The following is a 14,609-nucleotide window of genomic DNA, read 5'->3' on the forward strand; positions in this document are numbered from 1 at the left end:
ACGCTGGTTCAAGTCCTACCTCGCCAAACGCCAGCAGTTTGTTCAGATGGACTCCTCTAGATCGCCAATGCCACCCAGTGTTAGGGAGAATTCTCTCTTTGGGCTTAATTTCCTAACCTAGTGAGTCCCCCAGCAGCTTTGCTGGATTTCTGGAGTTTGTTTTTTTCTCCTGCCAAGAGTGAGACTCTTTTTCTCCCACTCTTGGACATGATTTATGGTGTTCCTTTGACTGTTAATGTGTTTTATGGGCTATGGGGTCCTTTACTCCATAGGGTCTCATGTGTTTTTCCTATGTGTGTTACACAGCACCCTCCGTGCAGTAACACAGGGGTGTCATAGTGACACCCCACCATAGACTCCATGCCCTGGGACTGACTACTGTCTCCCAGGGCATGTAAAGTCATCATTGGCTTTACTAGTCCCAGATTATGAACAGAAACCAGTACAAACCATCATATTGTGGACGTACTGGCCGGGGCAATTCAATTGCCCCGGGGTCTGTTAGTCGAGGGAGCACGTCTCCGTCCCCCCTGATCGAGTTTTGGCTGGTGGCAGTAGATACTACTTTTTATATTCGACCGCGAATATATCCCTATGGGATTTTCCCATTGTTCGAGGCTACCAACTTTAATTATTTAATTCTCATAGCCTCGAACATACCGCCGGTTTATTTATTTAATATGAATTCGCCGGTTGGTATTTTTTGCCAGGACTCGATTCTAAAATGGCGTTTGTGTTCTCTTCTGTGACTCCAACCCAAGTCGAGCCCTTTGTTCCACTTTTTGGCGGGCTTCTCCATAGAAGCCTCCAAAAGTGGTGCCACTCTGTCTGAGTACCACAGGGGGCGTGGGAGGGGGTTTAGGCACCCTGGACTGAGTTACCTTGGTAACTCAAGTCAACTCTTGTGTGATTGGCCCAAGTGGTGCGCCGGCCGGCCCACCACTTAGCATGTTTGATTGATAGCTAGGCTGAGTGAATGGGGGTGTGCTGCATAAAAGCAGGGCTTTGGGGACTGGAACTTCAGAAGTCGCCACAGGACCTGAGAATCTGACGAGGGAGAAGCTGAGCCGACCTATCACAACGACACCACCGGTGGAGCCCTGCGGAACCGAATCACCACTTCCCGACGACAGAGAAGATCTCCCGGCTGGAGAGGCTTCTTCCTCTGACTGGTGGGCACAACCAGTTTACCTTCTTCCCTTCGCATCCCAGGCCGTCTTGTGGTCGAATTGCCCGTGCCAAGCACCCCGGCAACCGGATAGCCACTTACCACTGGACCGCGAATAAAAGGACCGCTCCTTTTACCTGAGAACTCCGTGGCTGGTTTCTTCCCTGGCAGTGCAACGGACTCCTGTCCTCCTCCCCGACGAGATCCTCTCTTCGCCCGGCAAAGATTGCTACAAGGTAATAATCCATTAACCTTCTAACTGGTCCCTTTCTTTGGTCCAACTCTTTTTGAACCTTTTCAAGACTTTTGTGCACTGCAACCGTGTGACCTTGGACACATTTCGTTTTGATCCTCTTAAAGTGGATCCGGCCTACTGAACTCTAAACTCACGGTTTTACTTTGCCTTCCTCTCTTGTTGTGTTCTTGCAAAAGTGTTGGGATCTGTTTCAAGTTATACTCTGCTTTTCTCTCCCTTTTAAAACGAATGATTAGAGTACCATCTCCGTTAAGCGCTCATTGCTGTCTGAAAATAAGTGGGGCTTTACTAAAGAATTGTCTAATATTCTTTTAAGGGAGTGTATATCTTTTAGTGACCAGGTTTTTGAATTGCTTACTTTTAGTGCCTGTGTGTTTTTCTAGATGTGGTTTTAAATAAATAATTATATCTCTTTTACACCAAGCTCTGGTCAGTGTTTACTTGTTCTACTGAGTTCTTTTGACCTATTGTGAATACTCTGTATACTGCCTAACTCTTCTTGAGGGAAGTCTGACTGCTCAGCCACTGCTACCAATTGAATCTGTGAAGTACAGACTGCTACCAAGTGGGTTTACTGCCAAACACCTGTAGTCTTAAATCTTTTGCAGTGGTCCCAGAGGGAACTGCACAGGTTTCTGCCTAACACCTGTCACCTGTGGAGTCCCGCAGGGTTCCATCCTCTCCCCAGTGATCTTCAATCTATACATGGAGCAGCTGGGGGGCCTCCTAGCTACACACAACATCCACCAATACACTGAAGACACACAGCTATACCTCAAGATCGACTCCATCAATGACATCCACAATCGCAAAACCTGCCTCTCGCTGATCCAGTCTTGGATGTCCAGTGCATACTTGAAGATCAACCCCTCCAAGACCGAATTCCTAGTCCTCACCAACATCGAACACCCAGACCTGGCTTTCAACCATGAACCCTGATCCCGAGGGCTTCACACCCAAGCTCACCTCCTGCGCCAAGTCCATCGGATTCCACATCGACAAACACCTCTCCGTCACGACACAAATAGCTAAGGAAACTCTGAACGTTTGGTATCAGTTCTCCCTCCTGCGAAAAGTGAAACCCTTCCTTAGATTCACTGTTCAAGAATTGGTCCTATCCATCCTGAATGGGGGCAACGCCCTCTTCGAAGACCTACTGTCGCCCTCCCATGTGCCCCTGAAAAGTGTCTGACACACGGCCACACACCTCATCAAGGGTCTACGCAGATACCACCACGTCATCCCGACCTTCATCGACCGTCACTGGCTCCCACTGCACGCAAAAAATCACCTTCAAGTCTTGCTGCATCATCTATAAGGCAGACAGTACCAAGTACCTCAGCTACCTCACTGAGAAACTCAGCTTCTCAGGCAGACAGCGCATCACCAGAAGCCAGAACACATGCAGACTTGAAATCCGCTGCTGCAAAAAAGAAAGGACCAGAAAATAAACCTTCTCGGTCTACATCCCACGACTATGGCACCTCCTCGTCAGCATCAGACTCGCCCACATGCTCCTACAATTCAGAAAAGAACCCAAGACCCACTTCTTCAAGGAGTCTTTCCTCCTCAATCCCTAGGACATCAAGTCGCCCCAGTACCACCTGACTCACAAGATGCCATCCACCCATCTCCTCCCCGCCACCTGGTATAGCTATACCCCCTCCTCTGTACCCCTCTGTATCCTACCCCCTGCTGTATATCTGTGCAGGTACCTCTGAAAAGCACTCAATTGTTTCCCGAAGCTAGGTCCGCGCTCAATAAATACCATAATAATAAATAATAATCCAAGATATATTATCCACAGCTGACCTTTGGAACCCTTTTCGCCACCAGGGTGCACAGTGTGGCCGTGCATCGGCTCGCCCAATGCCTCTATGGGGCAGTATAGATCAAGGCACCGCAACCTAAGTTCCACCCTTTTTCCCTAGCACTACGATGCTGCGGGACTGCGGCACCAATGGCGCACTGCCTATCCACCAAGAGAGACAGGTAAGAAGGGCGATGACTCCCATAGCAGTACATGGCTCTGAAGGAGGGAGGAGAGCAAAGGACACCACCTAGACCAGAGAACTTTGGAAGACTGCCCAGGCCTGAAAGGGAATTCAAGCAGTAATGCTTAGCAAATGTGTGCAGAGAAGCTCCCATTGCTGCCTGGCAGAAGTCCAGGACAGAAACTCACCTCTGCAGGGCAGACATAGATGCCACTCCTCTGGTAGAATGAGCTCCGACAACCTCAGGCACATCCTTGTCAGCCAGATCATAGAGCTTTGAGATGTAGTGAATGATCCACCTTGACAGGGCCCGTTTTGTCACAGCCCTGCCAACATGTGCACCAGAGTAAAAGTTGGCCATCTTTCATGATCTGTGTCGTCTGAGAGAACTAGTAGCAGAAGGACTGCACCAGGTCCAGCCGATGGTACTGTTCCTCTGCCCTGGAAGGATGCGGCATAGGTAAAAGATGGATCTCCTATTAGGATTGACAAAGCCAAATTCAAATCCCATGCCGGGAAAAGGTTTCACAGACCCTGCAAAAACGGCATAATTCTGGGGATTGTCAAGAACTATATCTGTTCCGGGGACCTCTTGAAAATCAAAATAGCAGCGAGGTACCCCTCCACAGGGGAAACATACAGGATAAAAGGGTCCAGATCCTTCTCCTAGCACCAAGTTGAAAATGTATTATCTGTAGGCATCAATAGACTTAGTTGCATGACTCTAAACTGATAGGAGCACATCCAGGACGTTGTCTGACAAGTCCCACTCCTTGTATCTCAGCCTCTCAGTAGCCAATCATGAAGGTTGAGGCTGCTGAGGTTCGGATGGAGCCCTCCGACAGATAGCAGATCCACTCTCTGCGTACAGCACCAGGGAGGGCAGTTGGGCATGTCCAGCAACTCTGGGTACCACATTCTCCGGGACAAGTCTGGAGCAATCTATCAACGTGGACCTGAACAGGTGCAGTCTCCTTAGGACCAGTGGGATGACAGGGAGCAGCAGGACCAGCTACATGAGGTTTAATGTCTACTCCACCATCAGTGCATCCCCCGGAGCTCCCTTTCAAGTAAATTCCCTGGAGCAGAACAGCTTGCACTTCCTGTTCACAGTGGAATCAAACAGATCCATTTGAAGAGTTCCCCAGCAGGAGACAATTAACTCAAGTACTTCCTGACAGAGCTCCCACTCGTGGGAAGCCGAGGCTAGTCTGCTCAAGGCACCTGGCATGAAATTCTCCCTTCTGACAAGATTGGAAGCCATCAGAGAGATGGTGTTCTCCAGAGCCCAGAACCACAGTCACATTACTTCTCTGCATAGCGGCAAGGGCCACGCATCATCTCGCTTTTTGAGGTAGTGCATGGCCACTGTGTTTTCCATTAGGATTAGCAAAGTCTTGCCCATAACAGAGTGGAGGAAGGTAACCTGGGCCACCCTGATTATTCTCAGCTCCAGCAAGTTGATGTGCTCTTGGCCGGTCACGGACACATCGATGACCAACATCACCTGTGGCCAGAGTTGACGAAAACAAAGCACCTTTCATTAGGTTGTCTCTCAGGGACCACCAAGTAACGTCATGAGCAACTCGGCTTATCATCTGAAGGAGCTCCGACAGGTGAACCTAAAAATGGAGACCACTGGCAATGGAGGAGCAACCTCATACGCAGTCGATCTCCGGAACCACCAGAACGTATGAGGCCATGAAACCCTGCAAGCACAGAAATGATTGAGGCAGGAACATCTGTCCGGGGAGCGAGCTCGAACAAGCAAGTTCGTCCAGGTAGGGAAAGACATGAATGCCCTCCCTCCTGAGATGAGGCGGTACCGCTGCCAGCAGCTTGGTGAAAACCCAGGGTGCCAAAAGAAGACCGAACGGCAGGACTCTGAACTGATCGTGATGCTGGCCCAAAAAAACTTCAGGCACTCTGTGCTTTCGAAGAAGGGGCACGTAGAAATAGGCATTCTGAAGGTCCAGGGACACCAACCAGTCCTGCAGATTGAGAGCTTGGAGGATCGGGGCTTGAGTTGCCATCTTGAATTTGCCCTTTCACAGGTACCAATTCAGAAGCCTTAAATCCAGAATTGGACTTAAGCCACCTCCTTTCTCAAGGATGAGAAAATTACCCCTTAAACGACTGGCTCATTCTGAGCATGGCAGCAATTATGATGCCTACTTCGAGAGAAGCTGATGGACCTCCTTCAAGAGGATGTGGTCCAGAGGTGAGATGCTGTAGAGAGCCAAGTGGAGGCAGTAACGCTGTTGAACGCTGTTGAACGACCTGTAGGGCACAAGCATCAGACTTGGTGCGAACAATGTTGTGCTGAACAGGGAATTTCTCCCTCACGCAGGGTAGTTGTGGCAGAATTCATCACAGAGGAATTGCACCCTAGGTGGCTGAGGGGACAGTGGTCTCTGCTGCTCCACCTGTAAGGGGCATCTCTGCCTCTTGGGAAGCGTCTGCCCTGCAGTCTTCCAGGGACCCCATGGGGGTCATAAGAGGAAGAGCAGTAAATGTCCCGACCTCTCACGAATGGTGCAGAGAGTTTCTGCAACGCCAACCCCAAAGACTTCTCTGTCACTTTGGACTAGATGCGAAACTTTGGAGGGCTTTGTAGGCCTTGGCCCCTAACAGGTTCTTCCCAATGTTACGCTCACCTGGTCTCTGCGGGGGCGTTGGGGCACGGTTGGAGCCCTCCCTCGGCTTGGTTCCCCCGTATCGAATGTCCTGCCCATCTGCTGCGGAGTATGTTGTTCGGGATGTTGGTACTGCCCCTGGGAGGAGATGAGAGGCAATGAAGATGGCGTGGAGGTGTTACGAATCCCCTCGCCCCTTTCGTGCCAAAACGTAGTGTGAAAGAGTTTTCCCATGCAAGCTCACCTGTTATTTTGTAATGCTGGGCTCTCCGTCCTGCTTCCTTCAGCATCAGCGTGTAGAGTGGGCCTAGTTGCTTCACTGGCCCGCAAAAGTGGTGATCCAGACCAGCTGTGACCAATCCACTTGGAAGGTAAGTCTTTGGTTATGGTTATTGTTTGTTTATAATAATGTCTTTGCAAATGAGTCTTTTGACTTGGTGGTAAGTAGTAATAACTCTTGCAATGTCTCTGCTCTTCCCTATAGGTGTGAAGATGGTAGATCGGAAGCGTGGAACGGATCAGGGGATTCCCTTGAGGATGGTGTGCTCTCAAAGTCAACAGGTAAGCTGGCCGTTATATGGCATTCAAGACTCGGGTATGGTGCGGCCAAGAGTTCGTCATTATAAGACTTCCAAACTGTTGTGTGTCTTTTTCCCCTTGTAGGAGCGGTCTGACGGTGTGGAGCAGAGTGCGGGTGCTTGAAGGCAGTTCCGCAGCGCCGGGTGAAGAACGGCGTTGAAGAGGAGAAGAAGCAAAAGCTCCTGCGTTGCTGGAAGTCCGGATCGGGTGAGGAAAAGGCTCCGACGGTGATGGAATGCAGGTAGGATACGCACACAGCAATGGAGCGGCTGGAATCAGGTAAGGTGCGCCTTCAGTGGTAGAGCGCTGCGGCTGGAATCAGGTGAGGTGCGCCTTCATCGATGGAGTGGCTGGAATCGGGTAAGGTGGGTCTTCAGCGATGGAGCGGCTGGAATCAGGTAAGGTGGTCTTCAGCGATGGAGTAACAGGAATCAAGATGAGGAACAGCGGTAAGCGTCATGCTGCAAAGCAGAATAACGCAAAGCGAGGGCATGTGGTTGGGCTGGCCTTATATAGGCTGGCTCAGGCCCCTCCCTTTGGCCCCGCCTTGTGGCTCCACCTTGCCTCTCCCAAGGACTCTGGAACGTGCCTCCCAATGATGTTCTATGGCCATGGCCTGCTCTGATGCACGTGCCTTTAGGCACAGGGTGTGCAAAGCACACCTTTCTACGAGTCTGGCGCCAGAGGCGCCAGGACTGGGTCCATTTGGAACCTGAGGGTGATGAAGGCCTGGTCCCTTGCTCAATGGCCATGACACCCAATGGGCATACCCAGTAGCTTTGCTTGAATATCCTGCACAATGCCTGATAGCCTCATCCATGTACTTGGCCCTGGAGTATCCCACACAGTCAGCTATGTTGAGGGCTGAATGCAGGTTTTGGCATAAAGTGTCGCTGCCATCATGTACCATTGCCAGAAACCTCTCTCTCATATCCCCTTCAGGGATATGATCGGGCTCATTGGCCACCGCTGACCAAAGACCGAAAGAGAACTTTTCCGGAACGCACAAGGCATTCACTGCTCAGAGAACAATTCTGCCCGAGGTAAACGCCTTCATTCCCCAGGTGTCCAGTCTCTTACTTTCTCTGTCAGGTAGGAGAGAATGAAAGATGGATGTCTTTGAGTCAGCTGTCTCAGCTTGAACCACTAAAGCCCTCAGGGAGGGCATGGGTGGACAAAAAAGATGATTGGAAGGAGCTGGATGATGTTTTCTTCCAGCTCTGTCTCACTTGAGCCTCCACATCTATGTTAAATGACAGTAAGGTCTCCTATTGGATCCTTCGTCCAGAAGGTACGTCAATACGAACTGGACTTTCACCCAGGTAGGGGCCGATGAAACCTGGGTATCCGCAACCTTGGTCATTAACCTCTGAAAAGATGCCTGTGGTTACCCGGAGTTGGGGCAGGAAGAATATCCAGTTCAGTGGAAGTGTCAAAACTGCCGCTGGTCTCCTGAGGTTCTGAGGCCAGTGCTTGAATGTCCTCACCTTTCCTGAAAAATAACACTGGGAAGTCCCTCTCTTTCGTTTAGCCCTTGGGTTACAACCCAAAGGGTATGAATTCGCCTTCCTCATCATAGATGTGGCATGTTTATGTCAGAAATGGCTCCATCAGCAAAAGGGCATACTCCTTAGTGGCTCTGTCATCCTCAGCATCACCGCTGGTGTACAAGCCCGAACCCCGTCTGCGTGCAGAAGATTTCCCCTGCTGTTTTGGGGCAACACAGTGGGTCCCATTGGAGTCAGTGGTGCCATCGGCTCCGGGGCCTTGGTGAAGAGGTCTAGCATCTTCAATGGGAAGTTCTCCCATTCCTCTTATGTAAATGTTTGGGTGGAAAACGCTACATGTGACGGTGCTTCCAGGAGTCTCTGGATTGATGACTCCTCTTCCTTGAGGACAAAGAAGAATGGCGACGAGACGAACTATCAGGGGAATGAGACCTCTTGCGGTGCTGCTTCTTCTTGTCTTTCTTCGCGTGCAACCTGTCCTTGGACAGGTGGTCTGAGCTGCTGTGAAGAGTTTAGCAGCCCTTTCCTGGATTGCCTTGGGTGCATGGATTGACAACCTGCAATTGCTGCCATCATGCATTTCACCTAAGCAATACAAACAGATGCAATTAGGATCCAACACCAACATGTGCCTGCCGCAATCCATTCAAGGTTTAAAACCTGATGCATTAGCAGGGTTGGGCATTCTTTCTGCTTTTTTCCCAAATAAAGTAGCGTGTTCCCAAAGTGTACAAAATGCATGTAAAAAAGGAAATGAGGTCACTGGCCGTGGAGCCTCAATATGTACTGGCCTCAATGTCACGTGTAGCACTGGGGGGCATAGAGGCATCGCGCAGAGCTGACGTGGAGCCACGCTGTGCTCCTGGTTGTAGAAAAGTTTCCAAAGATCTGCTTCGCTGCCAATAGCATATGATAGATAAGGAATCTGTGTGCGGAAAGAATCAATTCGAAAAGTCCTATGTTAGACTGGGGCTTTTGTTTGTTTCCTACTAGATTTGTTTTTTTTCTGACCCTCTCCAAGGTTACATTTGGTCATATCCCTCTTGTGTCATAGTTACATCCTCTTATGAGTTATGTACAAAGATACCAGAGTTGTGCCCCACTTATTTGTTTTTTCGTCTTTCACTGATTATTCTGGCCTGTGACACTACATATTGTGGTACGTAACGGTCAAGATAGGGGTGCGTGCCCATTCCTTACACCTTAATTTACCCAACATTCCCAATTTTTCTCATTCATTACCCCCATGACTGCTCCACCCCAACAATTCATTTCCCACAAGCTCTCCCCTCTTTCGTCAATTTCTTTTACCAGCCAAATGTTTGCTATTGCCCATTCTTGCCAAGTCAACTTCAAAACATCTAAAAAACCTGCCCTTTTCTTACCTTTTTCGGTATAATGTCTCTTGTTCTTAATCTGGCCTTTTCCCATCTTGAACACTGCCCCTCACTTCTTCTTGGTATCCCTGCCTCAGCAGTTTCTCTGTTTCACTCCCATCATTAATGCACATATTGATCTTCTATTTCTGCTCATTCTAAGTACAACTATACCTCTCTGTCTTGCTGCTCTTTGTTGACTTTTGTTTCCCTGCTGTCTTTTTAACAACTTTATTTAAGTTTGGTTGCACAAATATAGATTTTAGAATGCCAGACAGATGTAAATCGAACCTTTATGGCTCAAATCAATTTCACCCTTCCCTCTCTCCTTTCATTGTATACCTCCCTCTAATCTTTCCCTGCCTGGTCTGGCCAACTTCCACAGTCATTCGTAGCTTTGCAAGAACTCTGCACCTGGCGTTACTTGTATACTTGTGCCAGGAAGTCTAGGCTGAACTCCAGTATGGGGGACCAAATCTCTGTGAATCGGTATAGCACCCCCTCCTTAGTTGCTGTGACCTTTTCCGCTACAAGGATGACCCAGATTTGTGTCCACCAATGGGAAATAAGCGGCCCCTCTGGGGCTTTCCAGGCCCGGGCAATAGTAATTCTCGCCGCCAGAAGGAGGTGATTAAGCAACCTGGCTGTCAACCCCAATCTAGGGTATCTCGCTGGGACTGGCACCCCCAGCAACATTACTTTGGGTTCCAGGGGAAGCTGTGCCTGGGTCATTGACTCAATTGTAGCTGTCACTTTTCCCCAGAAAGTCTGGACCATTGGGCATTCCCACCACACGTGAAAATATGTCCCTCGTTCCCCACAATTCCACTAGCACCCCGGGTCCAGGGATTTCATAATTTTATGCAGCTTCATCGGGAGGGTTGTACCACCGGGATGTCTGTTTAAAGGCTCACTCCTTGTTGGTCACACATTTGAAAGAGGAGTAGCTCCCTGACCAGATATCAACCCATGTCTGATCCTCGATGGGGCAGCCCAGATCCACCTCCTATTGGGTCATATACCAATGACTGATAGTACACATATCTAGCTGCAGGAGTCCGTATAACCTCAATATGTTGCCCCCTCGTGTGCCCTCCAGTAGGGTAAGAACAATGGCCCGAGCTCTCGGGTTGCTCCTTGCCGAACTAGTGGATGGATTATTTCCACAGTAGAGTAGAGATATAAGTCAGGGAGCATAGGGGCAATCAAGAGCCTGGACTGCTCCATTTCTACCCTTCGTGGGAGGTCATCTGTCGCGTGTCAAGCAAGGATGTGAGCCAACTGTGCTGCAGTGTAGTAATTGTGCATGTTGGGGACCCTATCACACCCAGCTGGGCATTACCCATCATCACTGCTTTGAGGATTCTCCATTTCTTCCCTTGCCAGATAAACTGAAAGACTTTATTTTTTAAACGAAGCAGGGGTCCGTGCGGGATCTCCACTGGAAGCGCTGCACTCTGATAGAGGAACCTCAGAAGCAAAATCATATTAGAAGCCGTGATGCGGCCCATTAAGGAGATCTCTTGGGTTTTCCACCGCTCCAGGGTTGCCTCCAGGTCCTTGAAAAGTTGTGAGAAGTTAGCAGTATATAGCTCTTTCGGATCTGATGAGATGCGGACCCCTAGATACCCTATAGCCTTGCTTTCCCATGTTATCGGACAATAGGGGCGGAGAGCCCCAACCTCCCCGGCATCAAGCCCACCCCCAATGCCCCTGACTGAGAAATTGAACAACAGGCTTGCAGTGCGCTTAAAGGAGTCTAGTTCTATGAGGGAGGGATGACTGGATGTTCGTGAGGGTGAGCTTCACATCATCGGCATAGAGGGACAACTTGTATTGTTTCCTACCCACCGTTACCCAATCAATGGCGGGGTTACCCCGGACTCGCTAGGCAAAGGGCTCCATTATGAGGGCAAAGATTAGCGGGAAAGGGGACACCCCTGTCTGGTTCCACAGGTCAGTGGAATGGAACATGTCTGCCTCTGGTTTACCCGTAGGTACGTTCTGGGTGATTTATAATTGACCAGGATCATTGTTTGGAAGAGCCGCTCAAAGAGCAATCCCTCAAAAGTCAATTTCATGAAGGCCCAGTCGTCTTTATCAAAGGCCTTAGTGGCGTCCAATGCCAGAAGTGCCATTTTGCAGCGCTCTGATGCTGCCACGTCCACCAAGTTCAAGGCCTGGCAAATATTATCGCTCATGGTTCTACCCAGGATAAACCTGGTCTGATCCACATCAATTATTTTGGGCAAAACCACCACCAACTGATTGACCAAAATCTTTGAATAAATATTCACTTCAATGTTTAGCAACAAAATAGGCCTGTAAGAGATGCAATTCCTGGGGTACTTTCCTGGTTTCAGCAAGATAGGTGGACAATTCTTGCATGGATTCTGTTGTCATCCAAATCTGCTGAAAAGACTAAATAGGTTTAGTCAAGGGATGCAAGAGCTGCACCTGTAAAATCTTGTAAAATTAGGCGTAAAGCCATCTGAGCCTGGGGCTCTTGCCTTTAGGGATTTAATCACTGAATCTACCTCCTCCTTCATAATAGGCAAGTCTAAGGATTCCTGATCTGCATCAGTAAGGTGAGAGAGGGCCGCCCTAAATATATATTGTCGAACGGGGAGAGGCCGACATGGTTTCTTTAAAGTGATATTCTGCTAACTGCAATTTAATATCCTCTGAGTACTGTACTACTCCCTCAGGGTTCCGTAGTCCCACTATTACATTCCGTTGCTTTGTTTTTGCCAGCTTCCTGTCCCAGAATTTGTTGGCTTTGCTGCCATTAGCGTAATATCCCTGCTTCGTTCTGATTAGGGCCTGGGCAGTTTCCTCTGTAAGATGTGCCTCTAGTTTATTCCGAGCCATCTGGAGCCACTGGTGTGCCTTCAGAGATGTTATGCCTACTCTCAGCCTCTGCAACCTCAGTCTCGAGTCAGGCTTTGATCTCCAAACTGCGTTTGCGGTAGACAGCCCCATGGGCTAGGAGTTCCCCCTGATGACCACCTTCATAGCCTCCCATACAATTGCAATCGAAGTGGGCCCCTCTTCATTATCCCAAAAATAGTTCCTGATGGCCTTCGCAATCCCATCTCCGAGGACCATATTACTAAGGATCGGGTCATACAATCTCCACAGGCGTCTAGGGGTGGGGGATGAGTCGCGAATCCGGTTCGACAACAGGACTGGCACATGATCTGACGGGGTTCTCATCCATATGGCTTCTGCTTACTCTCCGATTTCCCCCGCTCATTTGCGATCTCTCTTTATATTACCTATCCCCCTTCCTCCATGAGCTGAGTCTTGCTTCTGCTCTTTCTTCCTCCTGGCACTTAAATGTAAATGTTCTTCCCTATTTGTATTGCATTCTGCTCCCACTATTGCTCATCTTCTACTGACCCAGGCTTTTTTTGTAAATCTGCACTGCACTTGTAGAGTCAAATAAATACATACTGGATCCATACTAGCCTTCTCGGCAGGGTCAATGCCCTCAACTGAATAGCAACCCCAGTATTCTTAGCTAAGAACAGCAATTCACAGTTTGTAATTTTACATTCAGTCAACAAATAAAGTCATCAGAAACTACAATTTTCCTGTATCATGTGCCTCATTTGATAAACAAAAAAACATGTGTTTTCTCTGTTGAGAGGCTACTAATGACGATCACTTACCTATAGCTAAATTAATTTTCTGATATCCGGTTGGGAATCAAAGTATTCCCAGCCTGGTATCAGGGAATGTTCAAAGAACATATGAAAAACCCAATGCAGGACAACTTGTTTTGCAATTAAATCATTCAGTATCACTTACCGACACAACCTTACCTGAGTATTTTTTGCAGTCCGTGCCAGTTGAGATAACTGAACCAAATGTTTGGTGAGAACCCCTTTAATACATTCTCTTTTGGAGTTATCTTCTTGTTTCTGCAGCAGAACCTCAAGTATGACAGTGCGCAAGGCCATGACAGGTTCCTGGAAGTTGAAATCACTGTCCTTAAGAAGGCAGGACTGCTTCTGCCACTTCATGTACATCTCATGTAAATCCTGCTCAGTAAGTGATCTGTAAGCACAGATTTAAAAGGGGATGCATTGCAGACCACAGCATGCACTTGGCCAAGAAAAGTAAATATGACTCTGAACACTGATGTATACGTACCTGGAGAAAAGTGGTCCTATATTTTCAAGCTCTTCAAGAGCCTGCAACCGGGATAGTGTGGGGTACAGAGAATAAACAGACTCAAGACTCCCCTTGCATAACTCCTCCACTTCCCTTATCCTGCAGGTTAAGAGATATTAAGAAGAGCTTCAGCGGAACATTAGCAAAGTATGATTTTAATTTCACATAGATAGAAAACCAGATTTGATGGCATTAAAGCAGAAACATACATTACGTAATATTCGCTCTGTTGGAAAGATGCCTACCTCCACAGAAGCTTTAACTTAAAAATCTTTTTAGTGTCGCACAAGGGCACGGTTTGGCACTAGCTATAAACAATAACACTCTAGTCCATATGTGGACTGACGAGGGACCTTCAACATTCTTAATAAAAATGATTCACTACCAGAAGATTTGCTCAAGCATTGGAAAGAAAATACACCAGGTGGTCAAAGTAGTGGCTTTAAAGATTTCTTTAATCCACCAATTTCTCAGACATTAGACTGTGCCAGTTTCTTGTACAAATAGTTATTTATTTGGTGACAAAGAAATTAAATTAAATTGTAAAGTTGCCCTTAATGATGACATGTGTTTCGGCTTGTGCCGCCCTTTTCAAATCAGGGCTTGTTATTATTGCTATTCCTTGTTTGAGTCTTGTTTAAGTTGTTCTTTGGTGTTTGCCAGAGTATATGGGTTAGATCCTGTTGCCTCGTCTGTCCTCTCAATCGCACATGTCGGCTGGTGGTCTTTACATCTATATGATCTAACCCATATATTCTGGCAAACACCAAAGAACATCTTAAACAAGACTCAAATAACAAGGAATGGCAATGATAACAAGCCCTGAATTGAAAAAGGCGGCACAAGCTGAAACACGTGTCATCATTAAGGGCAACTTTACAATTAAATTTCGTTGTCACCAAATAACTATCTG

General features: G+C 48.1%; 1 protein-coding gene across 2 annotated transcripts in view; it reads right to left on the reverse strand.

The window, feature by feature from the left end:
- The window catches only part of ATM (ATM serine/threonine kinase), a 3,046,976-nt gene that overhangs the window by 700,962 nt on the left and 2,331,405 nt on the right, over positions 1-14,609 (reverse strand). For both annotated transcript variants that reach the window (XM_069640412.1, XM_069640413.1), the window contains 2 exons: positions 13,676-13,795; positions 13,345-13,579 (listed from right to left, as the gene is read on the reverse strand). In XM_069640412.1, coding sequence (XP_069496513.1) covers positions 13,345-13,579; positions 13,676-13,795 — 355 coding nt within the window. The remainder of the gene's footprint in view (positions 1-13,344; positions 13,580-13,675; positions 13,796-14,609) is intronic.

Source organism: Ambystoma mexicanum, chromosome 7q (genome assembly GCF_040938575.1).
Source record: "Ambystoma mexicanum isolate Mex_15411 chromosome 7q, UKY_AmexF1_1, whole genome shotgun sequence".
NCBI classification, from domain to species: Eukaryota; Metazoa; Chordata; class Amphibia; order Caudata; family Ambystomatidae; genus Ambystoma; species Ambystoma mexicanum.